Source organism: Takifugu flavidus, chromosome 13 (genome assembly GCF_003711565.1).
Source record: "Takifugu flavidus isolate HTHZ2018 chromosome 13, ASM371156v2, whole genome shotgun sequence".
NCBI classification, from domain to species: domain Eukaryota; kingdom Metazoa; phylum Chordata; class Actinopteri; order Tetraodontiformes; family Tetraodontidae; genus Takifugu; species Takifugu flavidus.
This window is the reverse complement of record NC_079532.1, coordinates 2712344-2736880: the sequence shown is the minus strand read 5'-3', so window position 1 is coordinate 2736880 and position 24537 is coordinate 2712344. Positions and strand designations below refer to the sequence as shown.

Here is a 24537-nt window from a genome sequence, read left to right as displayed (position 1 = left end):
TCTGTTCCTTTTGATTGACTGAAGAGCGTGTCCCGATGTCCTCCACTTCAGCTGGACATTTCCCCCAGTCACCAGCTGCCTGGCAGACAGGAAAGAGGACAGGCTGAAAAAGAGGAGCGTGCAGGCTTTTAATTAAAGTCTGTGTGGTTAAGAGCTCGGGCTAAGCAAACACAGGCCTCTAGAACCCGGGTTTAAGATGAGGTAAAGGACAGCGGAGCTGCTGCCGGTGCTGGGGGGGCTGAAAATGAGAGATGAGTTTAAGTGCCGGCAGATAAAAGATGAACAATAATGGATATTGGACAGTTAGGAAGCTGGGGGGAGGGCAGGTGGAGGGATGTGAAGGACACGGAGGGGGTGTTGTGTGATGGTATCACGGCTTATCTGTATCATAATGTGATACGGATATTACGGTGGGAGAGGCAACTTAAAATGAATGTTATAGAATCATGACAATGAAAATAGGAGGCAACTTATGAATTGGACGACCTTTGTCTCATGAAAGATCTCACTGAGACGGTTGCCATGAGTTCCGGCTGGACCTAAGCTTGAACCCAAACATCTTTAGGTGTCATCGAAACCTAAAATAAATAGATAATAGTTGACAGCAGTGACGCGAGAGAGAAATGAAGAACTTCAGGTTTGAACGTTTCTGCTCCGAGGTCCGTTTATCATGGCGACAGGGCGACATCTGCTGGACAGAAATGTCGGTGCAGAACTCTAATGATCATTATAAAGAAATGGATGATAGGTGACATCAGTGCACGTTTGAGATGATGAGCGTTTAGATGCCACTTTACTCTTATTGACAATCAAATACATACATATGATTTAAGTTTCCACCATTTTGCAACAGGAAATACATTCTGCTCCTCCTCCACTGCAGTATTTATGGGTTTGATACTAAAATCTAACTGTCTCGAGGACTAGATTAAATAAAAAATAAATTTGCAAGGAAAATGTTATGAAAGGCCTTAAACACTCAAAGGAAGAAAAGGGAGGCAGAGTTTTATTTTATTTTCAATGCTAAAAAAGATCATGAGGAGCAAAAAAAACAACAGAAAAATGACAGAAACTTCATGAGACTGAACTAAATATTTAAGATTTCTTAAAACAGAATAAAGAATCAGATTACAGCTCAGAGAGGCAGTTTTAGCCTGAGAAATGTTCCAGTTTTACAGCAAATATCATTTTGGTTTTGCCCTCTATCGCTTATCATATTTTTCCTGTACAGAAACAGACACCCACAGGTTTTAGGAGCCTGGTCAGTCTTAATGAATATCTTTGGTTTTGATTGGATTTCCTGGACAAAGACGAGTACAAATTCTTCTATCAGAAACCTGCTTTTCCTTCTTCCTCGTGTTAAACAAGAGCCAACATATAATGTCACAGCTGTCATCTTCACATGAGGATTGGAGTCCCGGTTTAATACTGCTGAGCAAGATTCACGACATTCTGATGATTGTCTCACATGTCTGCTTTGAGCTTATTGTAAAACGCTGGTTTTTGAGGTTTCAAAGACTGTTTGTGCCAACAGATGAAGCACAGAGGCACTAACACCAGGCCTTGAGAACACATATATACATGTATGGACAAGAAATGTGTATTCATACAAACTTAAACCGGCTGAGAGTATGTTCTTGATTAACTTCAGCTCTTTTTTCTCTTTCATATTTTAGCTTCCATTTAAATGAATACGAGATCTTCTTTCAGCTATTGTGACATGTTTTTACTTAAAACGCTTTATGATTTAATACAAGGAAATTTTGTAATCATTATCTGCTAGATTTTATTAGATGACTGCTTATTTCCACACTGTAGACAGAGACAAGCTGCTTTTCCACAGTACGTAATAATTGCCATCAAACTCCTACGCAACTGTACCGCTTATCTTCAATAACAAAGACAAAAAGCAACAAGCTGCAACTCTTATCTACAGCTCAAACATTATTATCATTTACTAAATCAATATATTATTTAATGTCACATTAAGGTATTGATTTTTAAAAAAAGTACAACAAATCCTACAGCTAAATATGTGCCTCCATTTCCATTAGAACACAGAATATCATGGATCCTTTACTGTAGATAATTATCCATTGAGAGAGAAGCCATCAGGTATAAATGGTCTGAAAGAAGACAGAGACTGCAGTTTAGTGGAAAGGATCTCTTAAAAGGGCACAAATCAACTGAAGTAACCTTTAAAACGTCGCTTAGCGATCGTCATGAGGGTGGAGTGCACTCATCCATGACTCCACTAGGGGGAGCCAGTACACAACATCCAGTCTAGGTCCAGAGCAGATCAGCTTACAGGACATTCCGAGCCCTGCTGGAGCTACAGTCTTTTGCTCTGCTGGCTGGAGGCTGTCCTGGCCTCGTGCGAACCTGCAGCTACAGCTGGTCCAAGTCGTCTCTGGATCTCCTGCTCACCCGGGCACCTGAGGCCACAGTTCTGGGAGCGGAGGCTGCGGTGTGCCGCGCTGTGGGGTCATGCAGCTCCTCGTATTGGGGAAGCTCATCCTCTGATGAGGATCCTTCCACTGAGAGGTACGGAGGAGGGGGTAGATCAAACCATGGAGGCCGGCTGCGAGGAAGAAACAAAGAGAGGCGCCACGGCTACATCAGCACAGTAATGAACTGGGAAAGTCACTATGGGTGAATGTAGCGTGACTGGTTTGTAATAATGAGAGAGCTCTTTGGATGCAGACAAAAGATAATGAACTTCCAGAGTTATTATCATCATTATTCTCTTCACCTGACGTCCTGAACAGCCTGTGAGTACGACGGCAGAGAGTCTGTGGAGAGTCCAGAGGGGTAAAGGGCACCAGACAGTCCCAGCCCCAGTGTGTTCGAGCGGCCCGCCACCGCCACCGTGAGACCCTCTGGGTGGAGGTTGCCCTGGTCCAAGATGACCAGCCGGGACAGCAGCAGCGGCTGGTGGTGATGCAGGCTCCCCCTCACACCTCTGGGCAGCAGGACGCTGCGTTTCCTCTGGTGGTGGAGCACCAAGGCCAGCAGCGCCACCACCAGGACGAAGATGACGGCGCTGCCGATGACGGCGTACGTGATGCTGGGGTAATAGCGCATGCGGTAGTCCAGTGTGACAAAATCCTGCCCCGGAGCTTCTGCAGAGAACAGGAAGCAAAGGTAGGATGAGTAGGAGGTGAAGTAGGGAAGGAAACGAGGGAGCGATTGCTGGAGCTGTGAATCCTGTCAATCACAAAAGGGGCAGAGACGCAGACACTCCCTCGGAGCAGAGACTGGAGAGGAAGAACAAACGAATGCTTCCATGTTCAAAGACCTCATACCTTATCAGAAAGAAAGGGAACAAGCAGAGGAGCAAAATAAGCCTTTGTGAGGACAAAAAACAAGCTCCCAGCACTTTTTGATAAAGCAGCACGTGAGAGGCTCTGCACTGGAGGAGATGTAAGGCAGACGCCGTCACAGATTACCATGTTTGACCACGGGGAGCAGTCGGAGGAACTCAAAGTTCACAACCAGAGCTGCGGCCAGCGGTGAGAAACACAGTAAACCCCCCGCTGTCCAAAATGACAAAAGGAACCGCTGCATGGCCACAGAGCAATGCAGCTTATTATTCCAAATGGGAGGAGGGGAATAGCACTCGAACGTTTCCGCTGACTGATACGAGAGTGTGAGAATTTCAATCAGACACTCGGGGTAAGGCTCCTCTACAGTACTAAATGGTATTTCTGCTGCTTTCTGGCACACAACATGGGCACATAATACTGTTGTATTAGGGAGGAAGGGGGAGTGGAATGAGTTCCTTTTATTTATGAAGCTGCAGTGAGAATGGGCTAATGAGGGATGAGCTGCATTAAAGTATTTTGCAGCTGCTGTTTCAGTTTAGATTACACCAATGCCTCAGGGAGCTGTAAACATTAAACCCCAGTGAGCCTCCTAAAAAGCTGAAACATCCGTGGAGGCTGTCTGTTAGAGGTTTTCTCTCTTTTCCATAACAGCCTCTGTGTATGAATGTTTAATGTACAGTGAGAACGTCACCTTTCAGGAGAGCGGAGGATACAGCCAACAGAGCTTCCACATATATCTCCGAGTTCAATCAATAGTCTAAAATGCTTCCATCCATATGGATTAGATCCTTATGAAGCCATGCAGCTAAAGGAGCAGCACTCCAGGAGGGTTTTGAAGTGTTCCAGGATTAGAGATTTACACGCACTTGGGTGATATTGCGTTTAGCACGGCCGCTGCGTCCATCCCTGAGGCGAGGCGGCGTTCCAGGATGTCAAACAATTACCCGAGATGTGCCGAGGCCGACAAAACATCCGTTTGTGATAGCGTTAGCAACACAGCAGCCTTAAAGCGCGCATCACTAAAACATGCTAACGAAAGGGAAATCCTCTGGAAGGATTTCTTTCCTAATCTGTAGTACTGTTTTTAGTCTGACCCGCCTTCGTCTGATCGTGACCTTATCACCAGAACAAAATCAGACCGTCTTTTCAACAGAAACGCGTCAAATTGAAACATTCCTTTGAACCGTCGCTGCTGTGAACATCAAAACGTGTCATTGGCAGATGAGTTTCTGTCACACATTGCTGCTTCAGTCAATTCACCTTCAATACCTGTGAATCTGAGTGTGTGTGTGTGTGTGTGTGTGTGTGTGTGTGTGTGGGTGCAGAAATACTGCCGCATTCCTCACAACAACTAGCCTGGCACACAGCCCATTCATGTAGCAGTGTGTAGTCAGGGGCCCCACTCCTTAATTAAATCTAATCTAATTCAGATGCCCCCCCCAGCTGCCCCAGTCGGGCACCAGCTGACAAAAAAGCCCCCATCCGCCCCTCCCATGTGATTTCAAATTGGCTAGTAGGCGACCAATTGACTAAGAACGGGACCTTGGAAACAAAGACAGACCATTTCCATAATTAGTCCCTACAAAAAACCCCGGAGATAACGAGATCCCGCTGCCACCCTGGGGTACCTACAGTGCTCCGGTCCGGTGGGAGAACCACCAAACACACAGAAAGGAACTCTCAGTGCTGTAACATTAACAATGGCCGCCTATTCGGCACATTAGCGGCAGAGGTCTGAAAGGCTGTGTCACATCACGCGCAGATGAAAAGAGAGCAGGAAAAAAAAGAAGCCCACAAAAAATAAAAGACAGAAAGCGAGTGAAGCAAGTAATTTTCCTGTGTGGGGAGAGGTCCTGCATGGGGGTCTCGCCCTGCCTCACATTACAGGCCGCCGTTTATAGCTGGGACACAAAGAAATGTGGGATTATCACATGGAGAGACAGAGGAGGGGTACAAACAGACCGCCTGTTCTCTGATAATGGACAAGATGTTATCCGTAAACGCACACTTCTTTGTACTTCTATCTCTGTGAGGACTCTCCTTACCTTAATGCATTCTCTGACGCTAGCTATCATCACTACAAGAATAATCCCACCCTTAACCATTCCAAACTGAACATCAAAAGCAGTTTTTAACCCTTAAACAGCTCTTGAAATGACGAAAAACAGACAAAACACACACACAAACACACACTCTGCAGTAAAAACCGGATTAATGAGGTCGTCTATATCAATGATTACATATTTTTAGCCATAACTGAGTGGCGTCTGCAGGCCGCTCACTCACAATTCTGGAATTAGAATATTCTGGGATGCATTCATGAATTTGGCACCACGGTAACCATCCCGATGCAACAACTGCGACGACGTGGTTATAACGCATGAATTAATGTCCATGTAAATATTAGCGTTGGTCCAAAACGGCATTTATGAGGTCATCAGTATTCCATATGTGGAAGCTGTCGGCCGGTAACCGTTCCACTGTAATTACACAAGAGCGCCTCCCCACCTCCTCCAACCCCCCCACACCACTCCTGGGCTCCTGGCCTCTCCCTGGGGTTTCTCCTCTAATACATCCCTCCTCCTCTCTATCAGCTTTGTGCTCGCCAGAATTCCCACCTTTCATCAGCATGCTCGCTCTGTCACGAGCCCTCGTGCTGGTAATTTTCCGGGGTAGACTGGTGCTTCTGGTTTTACGATCAGACGCCGCGCTGACCCCAGACAGCGTGCATAAGAACCTTCTTATCGTGAGCAAAGAGGGGTCAGCTCCACTCAAGTCTCCCTTCTTCCGCTCACTCTATCCGATTGTCGAGCACTCGTTTTTTCCCCTCATTCTGCCACCTGCTGCCAACAGTGTCGTTCTTTTCACACTGCATTAGAGAGGAGAGAATTATCGGGACATTGGGAGGTCACACGCTGCCCAGAGGTGGAGGGAGGCAGGAGCGGAGGAGCCAGGACGGATGAAGCAGCCTTTTTAGAGCCAACGTGCACACGCGGCTCATCTCCGGTACCACGGAGGAGAAAGCGTGAACGTGCCGCGGGGCTCGGGTATTTTAATGCACAGACCCAAAGCTGCACCCCTGCAGAAAAGTCAACCCCCCCTTTTTTTGCCTCGATCCCTTCTTCGCTCTCTCCTACATCTCTACCGCCCTCCCTCCGTCAACCTTGCAAACAAGTTATTTCTGTCTTTCCCTTCAGCCTTGGTGCGAACAAACATTAACTAAATGAAATTTTATGTATATGTGTGTCAAATGACATTTATAAACGTGTCTGAATAACTTTTAAGACCACATTATCCCTTTATGAACATGTCTGCTTTAATGAGTCACAAACGCTCGTCTTTTTGAAGCCACTGGGCTGCACTTGTTCTTGCTTTTGCACCATTCACAAGGTTCTACTTCACTGTCACTGCTGGTGCGACGGAGATCATCACTGTCAACCCGCTAACTGAATCCTGTCGCCTTTTTCTATCGACCCTAATGTGACAGATGAAAAAGATCTCTGGATTTTATCCTCTGCTCTCTCTGGAGACCCAGGTAGATGGCAACCATCATAAAATAGTCACGGTGAAAAGATTTGTTTTAAACAGAATTAGACAGCCTCGCGTGACATCTAAAGCTTTATTGAACCGATGGGTATTTTCAGATAGTTTATTGACTTTTCTCCTCCAACAGGTGATGGACGGTCACAATATTAACAGGCTGAAAGATGCTTAAGCGCGTGTGCTTAAGCCAAGTCACTCTGCTACACTTCTCGCGTTGCTAATCAGAGCTGGTTCCAGACTACAATTATGCTGTAAGTGAAATAAAGTCACAAAAATCCAGAGAGTTGCCGCAGATTGTAGATAGTTCAGCACAGGCACAGCCAGAAATAGAATCTTGTACTTGCAGTTAATGAAGGAGGACAGACCACTGAGCGAGCCATGATTAAAAGAAGCTGGAAATAACTTCTTAGCCCGTCTTTAATCAAACAATGCTGCGGATGAACGGCAGACATGCTGCAGGGCTACAGAGGCTTTTCCACCTTCTAACCAACGCAGCTACCTTTTAAATCCTATGATGAAAAACATTTGAGCAGGTACGGATATGAAAGGGAACGAGTGAAGGCGAGCCAACACGCCACTGCACGCGTATTTTGATTAGCATAAAGCTCTCGATTAAGGACAACGATGCCAGTGAAGCGGGAGAAAATTGCATCTACCTGGATACTCTCCGCCTGCACCGAAGACTCCTTTCACACTCATGAAGAGACGTGTAAAATTTACATAGAGTGGAAAGCAATCATCCTATGGCATCCCAGGATGCACTGCTACAAGCCCAAGTGCTTTTGGATGATAAAGGACCATCAGAGCGGAGCTTTCATGGTCATGCTAACTACAGATGAGGCTTATGTTGTCTTGTTTGGAAGGCGTGCCTTTATAATTTAGGGTAGGGTAGCAGAAGAGGTGAACCACTAGGGGGCGCACGACACACTGATGATGACATCTACTGCAGGAACACTGAAAGGGGGCGACCCAGTGTGGATACCAGGTTGTGTGTGTGGTAGTAAACATGTAGCCATAAAAATCCCATCAGCTAGGTGCACGTGCGTAGGAGCACATGTGGGAGCTGCTTCTAATACCGTTCTGTGTGAAACCGCAACGCAGAACAAACAAATTCTCAGGAACCTTTCATCCTACCGAAACCCACACTGCAGGGTGGAGGAATCTGACACACACACATGCGTTCTGTGCACTCGGGACCTTTTCCCTCCTCTTGCTACAGAGCTCAAGCTGCAGGGTGAAAAAACAAGAGCGGTCTTAGAAGTGTTTCTGGTCGTTATGGTTGCAATAAACCCAGCTTAAAAAGGAAATGGACAAGTAAAATAAAACCTCCGGAATCCTGCTTTTACTGTTTTTGTGTACCTGTTGGTAAACATCTGCATGTGGAATAGCACTGAGATTTGGAATCCTAGGTGGCTTCCCCAGCTGACCTTCTCTCTGATAGCATAGTGTTACATCAGCCTCAACCACCATCTTCCTGCATATAAACACACTTTTTTGGACAGAGTATTCGGTTTTGGGGGTATTTGGGGGTATCTGCCACTCCAAAGTGGAGCTCTTAATGACATAATACCTCTAAAATGGGACAACATCAAGATTTTCCCTCTTTTTTTAATGTCCCGTTGTCCTCCTTTTATTCAAAATTAGTATTGCCTTCATGGATGACAGCAGCTTTCATTACTGTGATTTGTGGACCTAATGGAGGCCAACGGCTTTGCTGATTTATAGTTCCTGTTGAAGTCAAAGTGCATTTCCAGTAGTGATTGTATTCAGCGAGCTGATAGCCCTGGAGTGCAGCAGCGCCTCTCACTGCTGTACAGTCGAGGATAATAAGAACCCAGAGATAGATAAAATGTTCATTTGCATTCTTGTCTGGGACTTGTCGCCGCCCCAGCATGTTTTTACGCTTGCTTTTCCTATGCATTTCTCCATGCTGCAGCTTATAGATGAGACGTATAGCCAAACGCCCTGCGCCACACCAGGGTGTACTTTATCTACAGTTTAAATCAATGGTAGATGTGGTCTAACAGAGCATTTAGCCAGATTAGCCCTTGTTCCAATCAGATTGCAGAATGCCAATGAAATAAAGAAGCTGCGCCTCTTTCTTTAATTCACTCAGAATAATGGTTGGACTTTGTAAAACCTCCCCACAAAACAAAACCCTGCAGCCCTGTCACGTCTCCCCACAACGCCGTTTTAACCTTGCACGCGGCGCGGCCGTTACTTCCCGTGATTGAGTCTCAGCGTTTGCTCACGCCTTACATTAATACCAGCAGCAGGCTCCTCTCGTTTGTGTGGAGCCGACTGTACAGTCAGTTAACGAATGCGTTCGTTGCCGTTGCTTAATGATAATATTACAGCCTCGTTACATCATTCCATAACGCTGTCACATGCTTCCAACTGGATGCCAGTTTAAGGCTGATATTCCCAGATATTACACCCCCCCCTTTAAACGCTCTTGTAAAATGGGCTGGCGTGCTGATTAATAACCTTTGACCTTTTGTAGCTTTAAAAAAAAGCCGCATCCAGACTCTTGACAATCGTGTTTTATTTGGTTTCAAACCTGCTCTCCTCTGATGTGCTACTTTAGTGCATTTACACCCGCTCTGTCCTGTCTTTGAGGCTGATGTTTATAATAAGCCTTCCATGCCAAAACAACTTCCCCCCTGTGGGAAGAGACAGATTGATAAAATGAAGGCTGCCGTTGTGGGAGATGCAGGGAAGGCAAGTGAAGCTCTCTGTTACAGGGCTGCTCCGGCTCCTTCCCCATCCCATTATTAATATCCCTTTCCTACGCTGTCAGACTGGTCCTGCCATTTCCTCTATATTACAAAATAACTAGTAATTCTTTAGTTTTAATGGATGTGAGGGGTGAAGTAGTCCCTGGTTTGTATTTGTTTGCTCTACGCGAGTCTCTCTGTCTGCAAATCTCCCACTATGTGGATTGGAGTGGCGCTTTGGGGAAGGAATATTTTCATGCTTCATCAGACCTTGATTTGCCTGTCTTGTAATAACTTGTCCGCTTCATTGCTTGGCACTATCAGCCCCCCTCATAATACTCGGTCACAGCTCAGTGTGGGCTCCTGGATGAGTGGGGGGGGAAGGGTTAATTGGTGGAATAACATTCAAGAGTATGGAGGGGGAGAGTGGAGGGAACAAGACGAGAGGAGATGAACAACTACAAATAAAATCACTATTCAGGGGACGAAATTTACGATTCAACGTGATTTGTTACAAATTGTTATACCGGGACACTGTCAACCTCTGGATATCACCAATATAGAAATCACGACATCCTCCAGTCTGTAGCGAATCAAAGACTTTATGTTTCGCTTTTAGCATCTTGAGACCTGAACTTTTTCTATTTGACAGCATTTGCCCTCATACGACCACACAGGTCCGAACAGCCTCATTTAACCACCACGGCGGGCCGATGCAATAACAGAGGCTGCCACCAGATGTTTTAAATGACTGATGGTAACAAACAGATCCATTTGTACCAGAATGTGTTAGCGACTTGGTCTTAGAAAAGCATTCTTCAAAGATTTATGCATTTCAACTGTGACCAGTTAGCAAATAGAACCAAAGGGACACAACAACAGCAGCAATGAAAGCAACTTATTGTTGCCACTGCTAAATGGGCCGGGAGAGCGGTGATTTAGAAGAGCTGCTAGAAGCTTTAGAAAGCTGGAGAAAAGTCGGCCTGTGATTATCAGCTCTGCTTGTGTATCCAACTTTGTAAACCAACAAAGATGAGACGTGCTTTGTTGTGTTTGTGACATCTTTCAGGCTCCTGCTGAGGTGCAGAAATGAGTTTCTGGTTTCTCCTCCTGTGACTGAAGTGTTGCAAAAGGAAAAAAATGGAGTGAAAGATGTGTTTGGGATCACGGACTGCCTTTGACTACCACTGAACCGGCTACGATCACCATGGCAACCGCCCTTTGTGGATGAAAGGTGAGCTGGGAAGGGGCGGAGACTAACCTGAGAGCGGAATTAGACGGTGCTCACGGTTGACACATGTGAACAAGCAGGCGGAGCCCAAAATCAGCACTCGAGGAGAGTGTTGCGACTGGGGCGTTGTGCGGCGCCGTGCAGTGTGTTCTGCGCCATTGTGATCAGCTGGCTTCCAACAGCCACCTCGGAGGAGGCTATTATAAACTGTAGCCTACAGCCAATCTGACAACACAGCAGGTGGATCCAGGAGTCGCTGAGGATGTAGCTGATCTGACAGCCTCACTGATGCTCCTGATCCAGGCATCCACATTTGTTATATTACATATTTATTAAAAGGGTGTTTATGAAATTACGTGCAAAAACATATAACGGACATATAAAGCAATCTATTGCCTTTCGTGTCCTAATTCAGGATAGTGCCACAGATGTCATTTATTGTTAAAATATATTCTATTACAAACACTTTCCTTTGCAGGTGACTCATAAAAGATGTGTTTTAAGAGGTGTTTAAAAAGTCAAGTCAGGCAAAAGTACCGCAGACACTAAGAAAAAAGGGCGAGAGGAGAATGAGCGTGCTGCGCAGCTAAAAGGAGGATAAGCCTGAGCTGTTCTGCAAATGATGCAGTACACTGCAAGGTTACTTGGAGGAAAATAACGAGTTCAGGGCCACCTATTCAAAGTTTTAGTGCTGAGACAGAAACAGAAAGTTTTCCTACAATAGTGAACAATAGTGCCACTTCAATTAAAACCAATGTTTAAAACTAGAACATGTAATGTAAATCTAAAGATCGGCGTTATACCTTTAAGTGACAACCAAACTGATCTATTATTTTCTCAAAGAGAGGATTACAGATCTGTGAGGACTTCAACGTGGATCTTGCTGCAAGCTAGTCTGTCGTTCATTCCGGCATAGCCCAGTTTCCACTGTGACACAAACTTGTTGCGTTACCTTGACCTAATCCGAAATGTTGCTATATTGAAGTGAGAATCAGCTTGTCAATGCTCTAAGTGGGATTTAAGTCGCCGCTCAATCTGAACGCGCCACTAACGGGTCCACCCGCTGCATCTGTCTCAGTGACAAGCAGGTTTTCAGATGAGATTAAGGCTGGTTCAAAAGGTGACATTCTGACACAAAGAAAAGGTTTGCATTAAGCACTCTCCTACACAGAGCTGCACTAAACAAACACGCCTGTCAGAATGTTCTGTATTGTCTTGGGAGGTGAAATCCAATTACTGCTGAATAATTAAACGCCGCCAGCATTTCAGCACATGTCAAAAAGAAGAGCTCGCCGTTGTTCTTCCTGAAGACAGTGCGTTGTGTTTCTTTCAAACTGTGAATTAAAGACAAACACCTAGTATTTTATAGGTTGAAACTCCAAAGCTTTCACCTCAGCATCTAACACAAAGGTTCAATTCAGGAGAAGTCTGCGCGTTCACAAAGACACAGGAACACAAGCTTATCTGCTATCATGAGGAGACAGACGCTTTATTCCTGCAGACCAAGTTATGATAAATGTGAGCTCAGAGAGCAAATCCAGAGAGAGAGACCCTGCAAAGATCCACACCACCGAGCGTCTTGCAACACCATTGCCTGCACAATAGCTGTCCGGAGCAGGACCCTCGATAGGCACTCTACCATGTAATCCCCCTCCCCTCCAACAAAAGCTCTGGTCAGGCTGGAGGAAGAGCAAGAGCCCATGCATCTTTTATCAAAGCCAAACAAAGGAAACAAACAACTGTTGAAGGTTAAGGCTCTTGCATCCGCCTCAGCATTCAGCCACCGATAGCATCCGTCCGAGTGATAAAAGGTGCAACATGTTGGCTCATTTCAGCAGCTTGTAAATATTTGCTCCAAGTGACAACATGGTTAGAAGAAACCATGTGGTGAAAGGACGGTTTTACCTGGAAGTCAGAGATAAGAGCGGTCCAGGTTGGGGCTTCAGATGGCACGAGGGGGCAATCAAGTTTTTTAAAAAAAAAAGGCAACACATGCATGGAACCTGAAAAGAATATAAAAATAGCCAGCGGGGTGGAAAAAAATAATCTCAGCAGGGGTCCTGGCTCCCCATCGCTACTTGCGCGGCATTTCAGATTTTCCTCCCGTCTCCCTCTCCTTGAGCATCCATTTGCATCATGGACCTAAATAAATAGCCTTTATCATGGGCTGACGCAATCTTCAACACATGCATCGACAGTTACATGATACGACACAAACAGGCGTTGCTAATGCTGATCATCCTTTGCTGTTGTGCTCCTTTAAGAGCTGAGAGAAACTGGAGACAGAAAATTAAATTAGCGCGACTAAAGAGGGTGGTCGGCGTCTTAGGTGCTCTGAAACAAGCTATAATATCAGTGAATATTGTCGCCGGCTTCTCAAAGCAACAACTGAGCATAGTGAAAGTGAAGGTTAGCCCAACACATTCCTGCTGGTCTGCTCTAAAGAGGGCGTGTTTATCAGCGCGAGCATCAGCCGTCCTCTCTACCATTAATGAAATACGTCAAAACAATGTCGGTCAGGCTGAATCAAACAATATTAGGCTGATACAAGAAGAACTGGTGGCAGAGTGGGATTGCACTGTGCTAATTCAACGTGCACTCACTTTACTGCATGTCCAGCACAGCGAAGAATGTTGAAACATAGCAGAAAACCTTTTCAAACCAAATAGCAACCTTTTATTTTTTATTTATAGAAATCGAATTAAAAAACAAAGCCTTCTTGCGAATGCTCGTTCCCTGATCCATAAAACCCATCATAAAAAAATAAAAAGCTGCTCAGCGGTTTGTGGTAGGCCGTGTATTTTAAATTACTATCTTATCTGATGAAAATCAGATATGACTCAGACAGAGAAGCAGAAAATGTTCGGAGTTCCAAACTGGTCTATTCTGTTCTGTATGCAAAATGCGGCTCTTCTGAAGAGAGCTTCTGTAATGTGCTGTGGCGATTCCTGGAAAGGAATGAAAATTAAAGCAATGTGGAAACAGGAAAAAAGTCAACTCCAACAAAATCACAATGCAGACTTGGTGAAATCTGAATAGAAACGCTTCTGAGAACTGCTGCTCAGAGAAACTGGGCCAGCACAGAGGAAATCTTTTTAGATCAGTCTCTCAGGAACACGCCCATGTAGGTACAAAACACCCCACTGTATTACTGAGAAATCAGTGAGGGCCTGAGGAAATAGTCTGAAATTGAGATATTTTTTCAAATATTAAGTGATAGCTCAATTGGATTCACGTCTAAACCCATAAACACACATTCTCACAAACCTTTGGCACATTTTTACTGCACTGAAGGAATGGATGTGAAATATGTATCAGTCTTTTCCTGTTGCATATTCATGATGACAGTTTATTAATAATACATTTCTTTTTTATTGAGGATTGTTTCATTGTTTACGGCTTATAGCAGCAACTGCGGCCCAAGCAGCGTCTTCTGTGCACTGTGAATGTTCCAGCACGCCCACTGTCCCTGCCAGGACACTTGTCTTTGCTTTCCGTGCAGTCTCTCCAAACACAGCGGCTTCAGAAACGGACCAAGAAAAGGCAAAGAAAATCCTCAGTTCTATTGTTGAGCATATCTCCACTCTCCACTCCACAACGCTGTCTCCCTCTTGCTCCAGCATGGCTTTAATGTGCATCTATCGGGTCCATCACACAGCCTCAGATGACAATTACACCCAGAAAGACAAAAGATCTAAGAAGAAACGTAAGAGGGGAAAGTCTGAATAGACTAGGGCGGAGGCAACGGTGAGGGGGGAAAGTAATGAGAGAAGAGCGGAGATGCAAGCAAGATGCCCGAAGAGTTGATGGCAGGGTAATGGTACATGAGCAGGGTGACTGAGACGGACTAATAACGAGAAAAGAAGACATTAGTTTAGAACTACAGTGCAGAAGCCAGCAATTACCATGAATGAGACCGTTGTAGCATGCAGAGACTAATCAAGGCCTCCTACTCAATCACCGCGCTTCGAGTACGACCCTCTTAAATCTCGTGAGTACGTTTCACTCTTCCTTCCACCCCCCCGGCGTGTTTCACACGGCTGAATTTTTATTTCTTCCTTCTCTCTTTTATATCCTGCTATCATTCAGTGGTACTTGCGTGCCATACAGATCTGCAAACTTCTCATTCTCATCACTCGTCTTTTCCTCTATATGACCCATGACCCCTTCTCTACCTCCATCATTTATCTGCTCCAGTCTCCCACCGTTTTCCAGTCCTTCTGTATACAATAAAGCTGGTGGGTTATCCTCTTTATGGCTGTGCCACTCCACCTCATCCTTCATCTCCATCACTGCGCCTCTCACTTGCCATCGCTCTCTCCCTTGTGTTTTTCATTCCTCTCCTGTTCTATTGTCTTCTCACTCACATTTTGATCTATTTTAATCCCACATTCCAGCCCACCCCCCCACCAACATTTCTATCTCGCAATTCTCTGACATGCTGTCCCTCTTTCCTCTCGAGGGCCCTCTTCCATTTCCTTCCTTCTGTTTAAGCATTCCCTTCTTTCTACAATCCCCTGACACATGTACCTATGACATATATACACTGAGACCTCAAAAACACACATTCAACTCTGTTTTCTTGTGGTATCATTAAAAACATCATTAATTAGTTATTTTTTCTCGAAGAAGTACCATCGATAGCAAAACAAGAAAAACACATCTGCTGCTTAATACAATTACATCCATGCACAAAGAGAAAAGGCAGTAATTGATGCAAATGCATGCAGGGACTATTGCTATTTTTATGTAGACCCCTTGAAAAACAAGTGGCTTCCACTTTGGACCTAAAGAGCAGAGAATAAAAGGCACAATCCCCACATACATATACATGTCCACTTCACACACTGGTATACACACACATGCGGGAGAAATAGGAACACTCATTGCAGAACGGTTGCAAACGCTAACAGTAGAGCCATTGTTTGGAGAGAAATTCTTCTCTTGGCTGCCGGTTGTAACTTCAGCGACTTCAACATGGTGACTGGATGAGAACAGCTTCAGAAGATGGATGTTTGTTTAGAGTTGCCATATGAGGACCAACTAGCTGAAAATGATTTAAAGGATTCAGTCTGGGAGAGGCTACAATCACCGGCCAGTAAGGTCCTCGAGCAACAGAACTGATGGGACTGTTTAGATCTGGTGACTGAGGTGGTTGGAAAGGCTCTAACTTCTGGAGACACGAGTATATCTTTATGTTTAACATAACAGCAGAACATCAACTCCTCCTGTAGACAGCAGGACTGGAGCCTCAGTCAGAACTTGCATGTAAGTGCTGAGAAAGTGTGTAGAGACAGTTGTTATAACCCAAACGCAGTCACAGGCTTACCGCTAAAGCCCCTGAACTGCTGCAGCTTCCAGAATCCACCACAACCACGAGGGACCCTACAAATCTGCCCTTTGACCTTGAAAGCAGTTGAGAAAATATAAGGCCACAGTCTTGAGTATCGGGAGCCGTAACAGTGGGTTAAATGCACTGTATAATAGACAACACTGGGAGGTTGCAAACTGAGTTTAAATTCGCAAGCAGCTGCAAACAGCCTCCTGAGTCCTACCAAACCAGCTGACGGTCCCTGACCCCCGCAGAGAGGGCACTATTTGGGTGAAAGAAAACAGCAATAATGAAACTCTTGCAGAGTTCAGCTCTGCTGGCAGCGGCGTACGAAACCTACCAACCTATTTGTGTCTGTCAAGTGTGCATGGGCTCTAATGAACTGGCATCATTGCATTCCACTCCCACACTCCCTCAGACCATTTTACACCCCCTCCACACTTTTCCCTTTCCAGTGCTGCCCAAAAGGGCCATTAAAACCCCAACACCCCCACACAACCTCTTAATAATGAGAAGCTATTAGCAAACTAAAAGATACCAATAAAAAGTTCAAGATGGTTCAATCAATTTACAGCCAATGTTTACAGGCCTGAAAATATTGGTTGTTGAATATGCAAAAGGTATAAATGATGATTGTTCTTCTCACAAGTAGGTTTTCTGCCAGCTCCGGATGATATAAAAGAGGCTGCAGATTACTCACTGCTGGAAAGGGAGCATCCTCTCAGATTAAAGAGATGGATTCGTCTGCTGTGAAACCAGTGCTTCATAAACAAAGCTGAAGGTTAAAACTGCTTTTCATTTGGGAGGTGCTCCGATACCAGTTTAGGCTGCACGGACACTGCTGGGTGCCAACAAAGCTGGCTAATTTGACTGTTGTCGTATCAAAAAGTCCAAAAGTTATAAATTCAGATGTCACCCTTTGCTGATTATGTCTAACATCTCACTGTGACTGATGGGTCCTTGAGAATGACTGAAAAGGTCAGCGTTGGAGTTCATAATGCAAGAGCAAAGCAGCTCACAGCCACACCATTTAGCAAGATAATCCACATTTCTATAGGAGTCTGGACTTACACTGACATTAGATAGAGAAACGCTGCCCCTGGGAATGCTGTCATTAAAAGAGGAACACTGTAAAACGCAACAATGTGTCCTGCATACTATTTGAGGAATGTTGTTCTGCCCAGTTGATGCTGCACTGTTCTGAGAAACCTAATTGATGGCTGGATGCTTTTAAAGCATTTATATGCCACAAATTGTGTCTTCCCGATGTATTAAAAGACTCTCTGGCTTTTATTTATTCAAATATTTCACGCTATTAAAATAAACAGCCAGGAGGAGAAGCAGTGGGGGCATAAATCATGTGCGAGGTGTTAGAATAAACTATCATGAAAGTTTAATGCAAAGTTGCTTCACAGCCACAACTTCTCATGAGTTTTAAAGAAATGTATGAACACATTAAAGCAAGAAACACACCAAAGGTCATTAGATGCCTGTTCAAAGCCTTTATAGATTATTCTGCGCAATGTTTTATTGTGTGGAATCACTGCGATGTAAGAGGGATCGATTAAGTCAACAATGTGCGTAACGTGCAATGGAGGAGCGGCGTTTTAGAGCTTTCTGCAGCCATTTTCTGTTAAAAAAATGGAATAATAGCTGCTGCAAATAAACAGATTGTCTTATGATGGCCATTAAAATGATAACACTATCCAATAACATTCACAATTCTCTCACCATGGAAAGCAGGAGGGCTCAACATGACTGTGTAGATTCTCAATCATCCAGGTCATAGTTATCCAAGGTAAGTTTTCTGTGTCAACTGGACTGTTTTTCTTCTCTTCACGATGTTTCACCTTCTATCCAGAAGGCTTCTACAGTTCTGAACATCTTCAAGAGAAGAAAAACAGTCCAGTTGACACAGAAAACTTACCCTGGAGGACTCAACATGCACGTTACAAAACCACTGACGCCACCCGCCTACAGCCAGCGTAAGCTCAGTTCACAGATTAATGTAATGAAACAATCAGTTCTCAGATAAACGAAACGTGACTCTTAATCATTATTACCCTCTCCCTGCCACCTGATACTTATGCTCCGTTTACCTTAATCAGTCTGTAATGGGAGGCAATGATGTCTGCCTTTTAAGCAAGATGCTTTTCTTAATGCTCACCCACACATGTGCTTTTTCACATTTGGATGATGGTTCTTTCTTCAAATGACCACGTCCTATGGGCCCTGCTGCATGAACGCCACACGTGCACAGTTGCATCTCATTTCTGACTGAGGTTAAAAGCACTCAGCTTTGGGGGATTGAGTTGAGATGGATGTTGGTCTTATGTTATATCATTCCTTTGAGCTTATCAAAGCCCCTCACTCTTCCTGCCTTCCTGTATATTAAATCACTTCCCGCTTAGCATCCCTCCATCTTCCTGAGCATTGATATTCATTCCTTCTTGCTGATGTCTTTACAGCAGTGTCCTTTTTTATCTTTGTTATCCATTACAGGATCCCCAGCATGACCCCAAAACAGAAACTGTGCAAGCGTAAGAGCTGTGTTTGTGGATATATCAGACACTTCCAGGGCAGGATACGTGAAAAATGAAGCTGCTGGAGCTCTCATACAAATACAACACTCCAAATGTGGGGACACCGGAGCAAGTAATTACAGGTAAAAAGCCACATCGGAGAAAGTGAGGTAGGAGCCGCTCTGCTCAGGTGGCTCGGCACAGATATTGTGTGTGTTATCTGTCACCTGCAGCTTTCTGCATATTACAGAGGCAGGCAGAGTCACAGACCCACCCCGGAGTGACAACATGGAGTCTCAAGCCAGCGTTTGCTTCACTTCACAGATAGAAAAATAGAAAAAAAAGTTGGACACTTCTCAAAAAAAGTATAAAAGCCAAACTATTTTGTTGAAAATCAAGTTTGTTTGTTTGTTTTTTTAAAAGATGAGATTAAGTCATGGAGGCAGATTTAAGTCTTTTGTCAAACAGCAGGATGCAGCAAGACAGAATTCAGAGCACAATGATTTAACTGTCACTTTGACAGATTACTGCGGAACACTGGGGTGATCTACCCTAATTTTAATAAACACACAGGCAGGATGTTAATGACATCCAGTATCTAGAGAGAACCACTTATGAATAACAATTTATTATAATTTCTAGGTTCTTGATTTCACCTTTACATTATGTTCCCTGAAAGTTTTGCTATACGTACTGTCACAAGAGGTGAGTGTCTACTGCGTGGGTCCTGAAAGAGATAAAAATGTACTAGAATCTTAATATAGGATTAATACAGGTTTGTCATTATATAAAAAGATAATTAGGTAAGCCTGTCAAAGCTGGAGGGTGACTATAATCTTCATAAATCATCTGGCAGTCTGTTGTGATCTGCCTATTATTACCCGTTGGATTAACCCAGATAGTTATGAGTCAAGCGTAAAACTGACAGGTATTATTATAAATGTATGAACCTGTAAGAAGATCAAATGGCTGTTGCAGTGTTTTGCATTAGTGTTGTTTATATTTTAACCAGTGTGTTTTGGACCATTTAAACTAATTTAACAGCAGAACAGCAGCCAGAATGTGAAGTAGGGCTAATCTGGGTTGTTGTTGTTGTTGCATTTCTGAGACTTTTTTGTGTTGAATTACACAAATCTGAACCTGAACTGAACTTTAGAAGAGATTTTAGAAAAGAAAAACCAAAATCAGAAAACTAATTTAGGGTGGAAGCAAACTCATAATAAGGAAAATAATTACATCCCTCATGATTTTCTTTCTTGTGGACTTTAAATACCAAGCCCTGTAGAGCATTGATAAAGCAATTAGCAGAGAAAGTGACTGAGCAAAGGAAGGTAAAACAAAGCAACGATTAAGACCCACTACCAGGGTTAATACTGATGCTATTTCTGTCCAACACCAAGTCAGTAAAAGGTTATCACTTCATTCTGTGACATTTATTTTGGAATGTTTGCACAGTTTTTTTCCGGTGTGAAACGCTGCTGCAAACTTTGCAACCTTCCCCTGTTGAAGGTAAAACGTGGACGTGTTAAACACAGAAGGTCTCCTTCCTTACCGGCTGTCGTTAGGCACCGCTCCTCGTCGCTGTTGTCCTGACAGTTGTCCTGGCCGTTGCACAAGAAGCTGCGGTCGACGCAGTTACCGTTTCGACACTTGAAGCGAGTTTCCGAGCACAACAGCGGGTTGCCTGTTGTGAAAGAATCGGGACAAAGGAAAGGTCAACGATGTCCACAACATGAGCACCACGGCACTCATTTATCGACTTAGGTGTTTGTGTACTTCTCACGGCATTTCCAATTTAACAAAACAAGGCCAAAGAGCTGCACAGAAGAACGAGTGTGTCATGTGATCTGGTACTTGCTTTTTCTAAAAAGCCCAGGATCTCGTTCTCTACAAGTCAGAATTAAAGCATCTTGGGAGAAGATCCGGACAATTACCCAGTGATGACACAATAGGTGCTGGAAACACCGAGCTGTGCTCCATTATAATGGCTAGAGAACATTTGTGATCTGCAGGCCCTTCAGGCTAAAACACAGCCGGAAAATGGGAGACTGATTGGTTCAATGCCCAACCCCTACTGAGAAATTGGGAAGGGGAGCCCTGTTAGACAGACGACATCTGGGTGTCACTGTTGACGTTTTATTTAAAACAACAGAAGCCTGAAAATGAAAGTGGAATCCTAAGGATGCAGAGGCAGCATGTACAACTATCATCACCAATGGGCTCTAAATCCGGATGAGCAAAGGGGGCTGTCTGGGGGACGTTTCATACGTGATACGTACTGCAGTTTTCCTCATCACTCCCATCAGGACAGTCACTGAAGCCGTTGCAGCGGAAACGCCCGATGATGCAGTGGACGCCGTTAGCACAGGCGAAGAATGTCGGGGCACACTTTGACTTAAATTTAGCTGGGGAAAGATGGAGAGTTAGGTGAATATATTATAATCATACACATATACATTTCTGTACTGAGCTAACCTGCATTTTTTTAACGATGCACTGAAATGGCCTCTTCCATGTTGGAAATTCTCTCATCTATTCAATAAATGAGTTGAAAAGGTGCAAGAGCTGCTTAATTACAGGCAATTAATTTATCTCTTTTGTATAGTTATTACGTTCTTTGAAGTGGGGCATGTGAATGGCTTCAGTCCCCAGGTTATGTGTAACAGAGAAGAGCCATTAATTACAAATTACAAACAAAGGAAGCTAATCATGCGAGGGAGCGTTCTTGGATCCTGTCATCGATCGGCCCCAGCCCGCTGCGGGACTTATCTCTTGCGACAGGCGTGAGGCTGTGAGTGACAGGCCTGCAGAACATCACTGCCTCGGACCTTCTGTTTAGTGGTGACCTTGATAGCGCAGCCCCATCGATCGCGAGCGACACAACAAAGACACAAACAAGACAACGGGGAGATGCAAGCGGGGACATCAGAAGAAAACTAAAAATGTTTTCCCCAATCACCGACCCAAGGGCAACACAAGAAACAACCAAAACACGAACGGTTTTTACATTTTTTGCATTCTTACCCAATGACTTTGAACGTAATTCTAGTTTTTGGCAGAGCTGGCCCTGATATTACACACTAAAGCCAGATTATGCCAAAGCTACGCCAACATTACAGCAACGACCATGTCATTATACTTGTTAAAATAGCCTAGGATGGTATGCCAGGCTGGAACAGCACTGTAAACACGTGAAAGGATGGAATATCCCACGCACAGGAAGGGAGGGGGAACTGAGTGGGCTAACGTGACATTTCAAAGCAAGCCACCGAGTCTCCGCTCTGTCTCGCCAGTAAATACAAATGACTTAAAAGCCTTGCTCAGAAGATCCTTCGTGTGTATACGCTGTGCTGCAGAGGCCTATTGTGGTAGAGCTCTCCTGTTGTGGTGATTATACATAGAATGGTGGGAGGAGTACAGCTATGCGGGGTTCGATTTTTGTGTCTCCGGGATGAAACACAATCCCCTAAACAAGTTAGGGGAGAGTGGCCAATCTCTCTGCAGTCTGGGGAGTGTTGGGTGTTACCCTGGACAGCAGAGACCCAAACTGTCCCGAGTTCATTTTTGCAGCACAATTATTAGCAGTACTGTCAGATACTGAGGGGGATATTAATATTTATTTGGCCAACAACAAAGGAAATATTCAGCATTATTCTCTGTCTTGCACAGAATATTTCCTGATTCCTTTGTTGTGTGTCCAAGACTCCTGGATACGGCTTCCAACTAAAATTTATTTATGTAGGAAATTGGATAGATAGGCAGCTCTGTTTTCATTTAATTCTTTACCCGTTCTACTGCTAGCAGCTTTCATATAAGCCCGTGTTTATGCTCCAAATTAGCACAAAGGTCACATGAAGGGCAAACTTATGAAGGGATTCATGGGTGGGTGCGGCGGTGCTGTTTGGGAGGATAAGTACTTATCTGCTTTTTGGGGAAATGCGTGGCCCTTTATTCTCTGAGCTGACAGGTTTTTAAAGCCAGGAGTTGAAAAATTAATTAACAGGAGCAAAATGAGTGTGGAAAAGACTCCAAAACCCAGAAACTTTCTTTTTGTGGTGCAGTGATGCCTTTATGAATATTTAGCTACTTCTGCTGGTTCTTCAAGCCAATGCTCAGTCAATTCAATACTTATTTTTAATTTGTTTTTTTGCTTTGGAATGCGCTTGAAATTTGATCAAGATCACATTTGCTTCCAAACCTTCGTACACCTACACGTTATTTCAGAAAAAAACAAAATTGGTTGAGCAAAAAGAGGCTTGTATATGAATGAAGGATCTCAGAGATCCTTCTGCTTGAAATAGTGCTTCTAATGCTTATTGACTGTACACGTGAGCTCATTTTCAATGAGTGATTTGACACCATTAAACTGGAGGAAGTTCATGAGTAACAATGATCCCTCATCCAGGGGCTCTCAGATGGGTCTGGGGGCAGGAACATCGACCAACCGATCAATACTCACAGATGTTGAATGACGTCATCAGTGAAAGATCACTTTAATCTTGATCAAATAACTTGTATTGAGGGCATTCTCCATTTTTTGTACACTGGGAGCAATTAGACATGTCATGAATGTTTAGTTGTATCAGTGGACAGAAATATGGCAAAAGAATTCAGATCCAATATCCTTGCCTGTCTGAACATTCGAGCCCTCTCTCCTATCCTCAGTGTCTGTACCACCTTCACTCGGTTTAAAAATCTCTGGCCATTGCATAAGTAGCTAACAGCCTTTTTAATTAAACAGAAAAAATTAATCTAGCAGAGCTTCATCAGGCTTTTCAACTCCACCGAGAGGAAGACTTTTTAGAATGCTTCTGATGTCTGGTATGGCATCCCTGCAAGACACACAGCATGCCTCACCGTCTCTCAGAGCAGGCCTATTTGTGCCCTTGTGTCCTCCTTTAACCTTGCAGACTGAACTTGGTGTGATGTCATTCAACACCACATCGATTGGGTTTGTTTCAAAGAGCTCTGACATTTACAACATGCCTCCTCTGCAAACAGCTAAGCTTCTGTTGGTAAAATGGATCGTGGGTGTGGGTAAAGTCTTCTTTCAGGGAATGTCTGGATTAGCTGTTTTGGCCACTTTGGGTGTGTTTTTTTCGATTACTGATAATCACCATTTTTTACACTAATCTTGTTTATTTATATTTTTTGAATAGCTCTCCTCGGAAAAGTGGGTGTATCTGAATCTGTTCTCCAGCTCCTATTTTGACGTAAAATCCACTTTCTCTCCCTTCAACTGTGAATCATCATGCAGCAGAGTTGATTTTGGCAGTTCAACACTGGACTGTACGCCTTGGAGGCAGCAGAGAAGTGAAGCCTGATTTCATTCCAAAAAAGTTTTAAGGGAAAAAAAAAGGAAAAATCAAACCAAATAGAACTCAAACCAATGCTATGAGTTTCTGGTTAGCTGTCACTCAAAGTGCCGTGTCCAGTACAGACATTTGTTTCTGCTGTGTGGCGATTTAAACCTCCTTCTTACACGGACTAACTTGATTTTGCAGCTGGTCTGAAGTGTTCAATCGATGAAATTATGTAGCACTTCAGAGTCAGCCCCGGAGGTAGCTGTTTGACAAAACACCAGGAATTCTACTGCAATTTCCTGCACAAGGAAAGTGGCAATTGAATCAAATGAAAAGAGTAGGATTTGTGTGAGAGAAACCTTAATGCAGTATTCAACATAGAAAGCCTGGCCTGTCTTGTTTAAACTGGAAGCAGCCGTTCCACCATGAAGTCACAAGAGGGCATTTCTGGTTCCTTTGAAGATTTGTGAGTCAATTCTGTTGCCCAATTTGTGAAAACTCTTGAGATGAGGATAACAGCAACACTCAAAGAGAAACCTGGAGGAGAAAAAACTGGAAGATCA

At 44.1% G+C, this 24537-nt stretch overlaps 1 protein-coding gene across 3 annotated transcripts in view; it reads right to left on the bottom strand.

The window, feature by feature from the left end:
- Positions 1-762: 762 nt before the first annotated feature.
- Positions 763-24537, bottom strand: part of ldlrad3 (low density lipoprotein receptor class A domain containing 3) — a 41087-nt gene continuing 17312 nt past the window's right edge. For 2 of the 3 annotated variants that reach the window (XM_057051580.1, XM_057051581.1), the window contains 4 exons: positions 20951-21076; positions 20224-20355; positions 2753-3122; positions 763-2581 (listed from right to left, as the gene is read on the bottom strand). In XM_057051580.1, the coding sequence (XP_056907560.1) occupies positions 2389-2581; positions 2753-3122; positions 20224-20355; positions 20951-21076 (821 nt within the window). In that variant the 3' untranslated portion in view covers positions 763-2388. The remainder of the gene's footprint in view (positions 2582-2752; positions 3123-20223; positions 20356-20950; positions 21077-24537) is intronic. The other variant, XR_008953254.1, reaches the window with a different exon arrangement.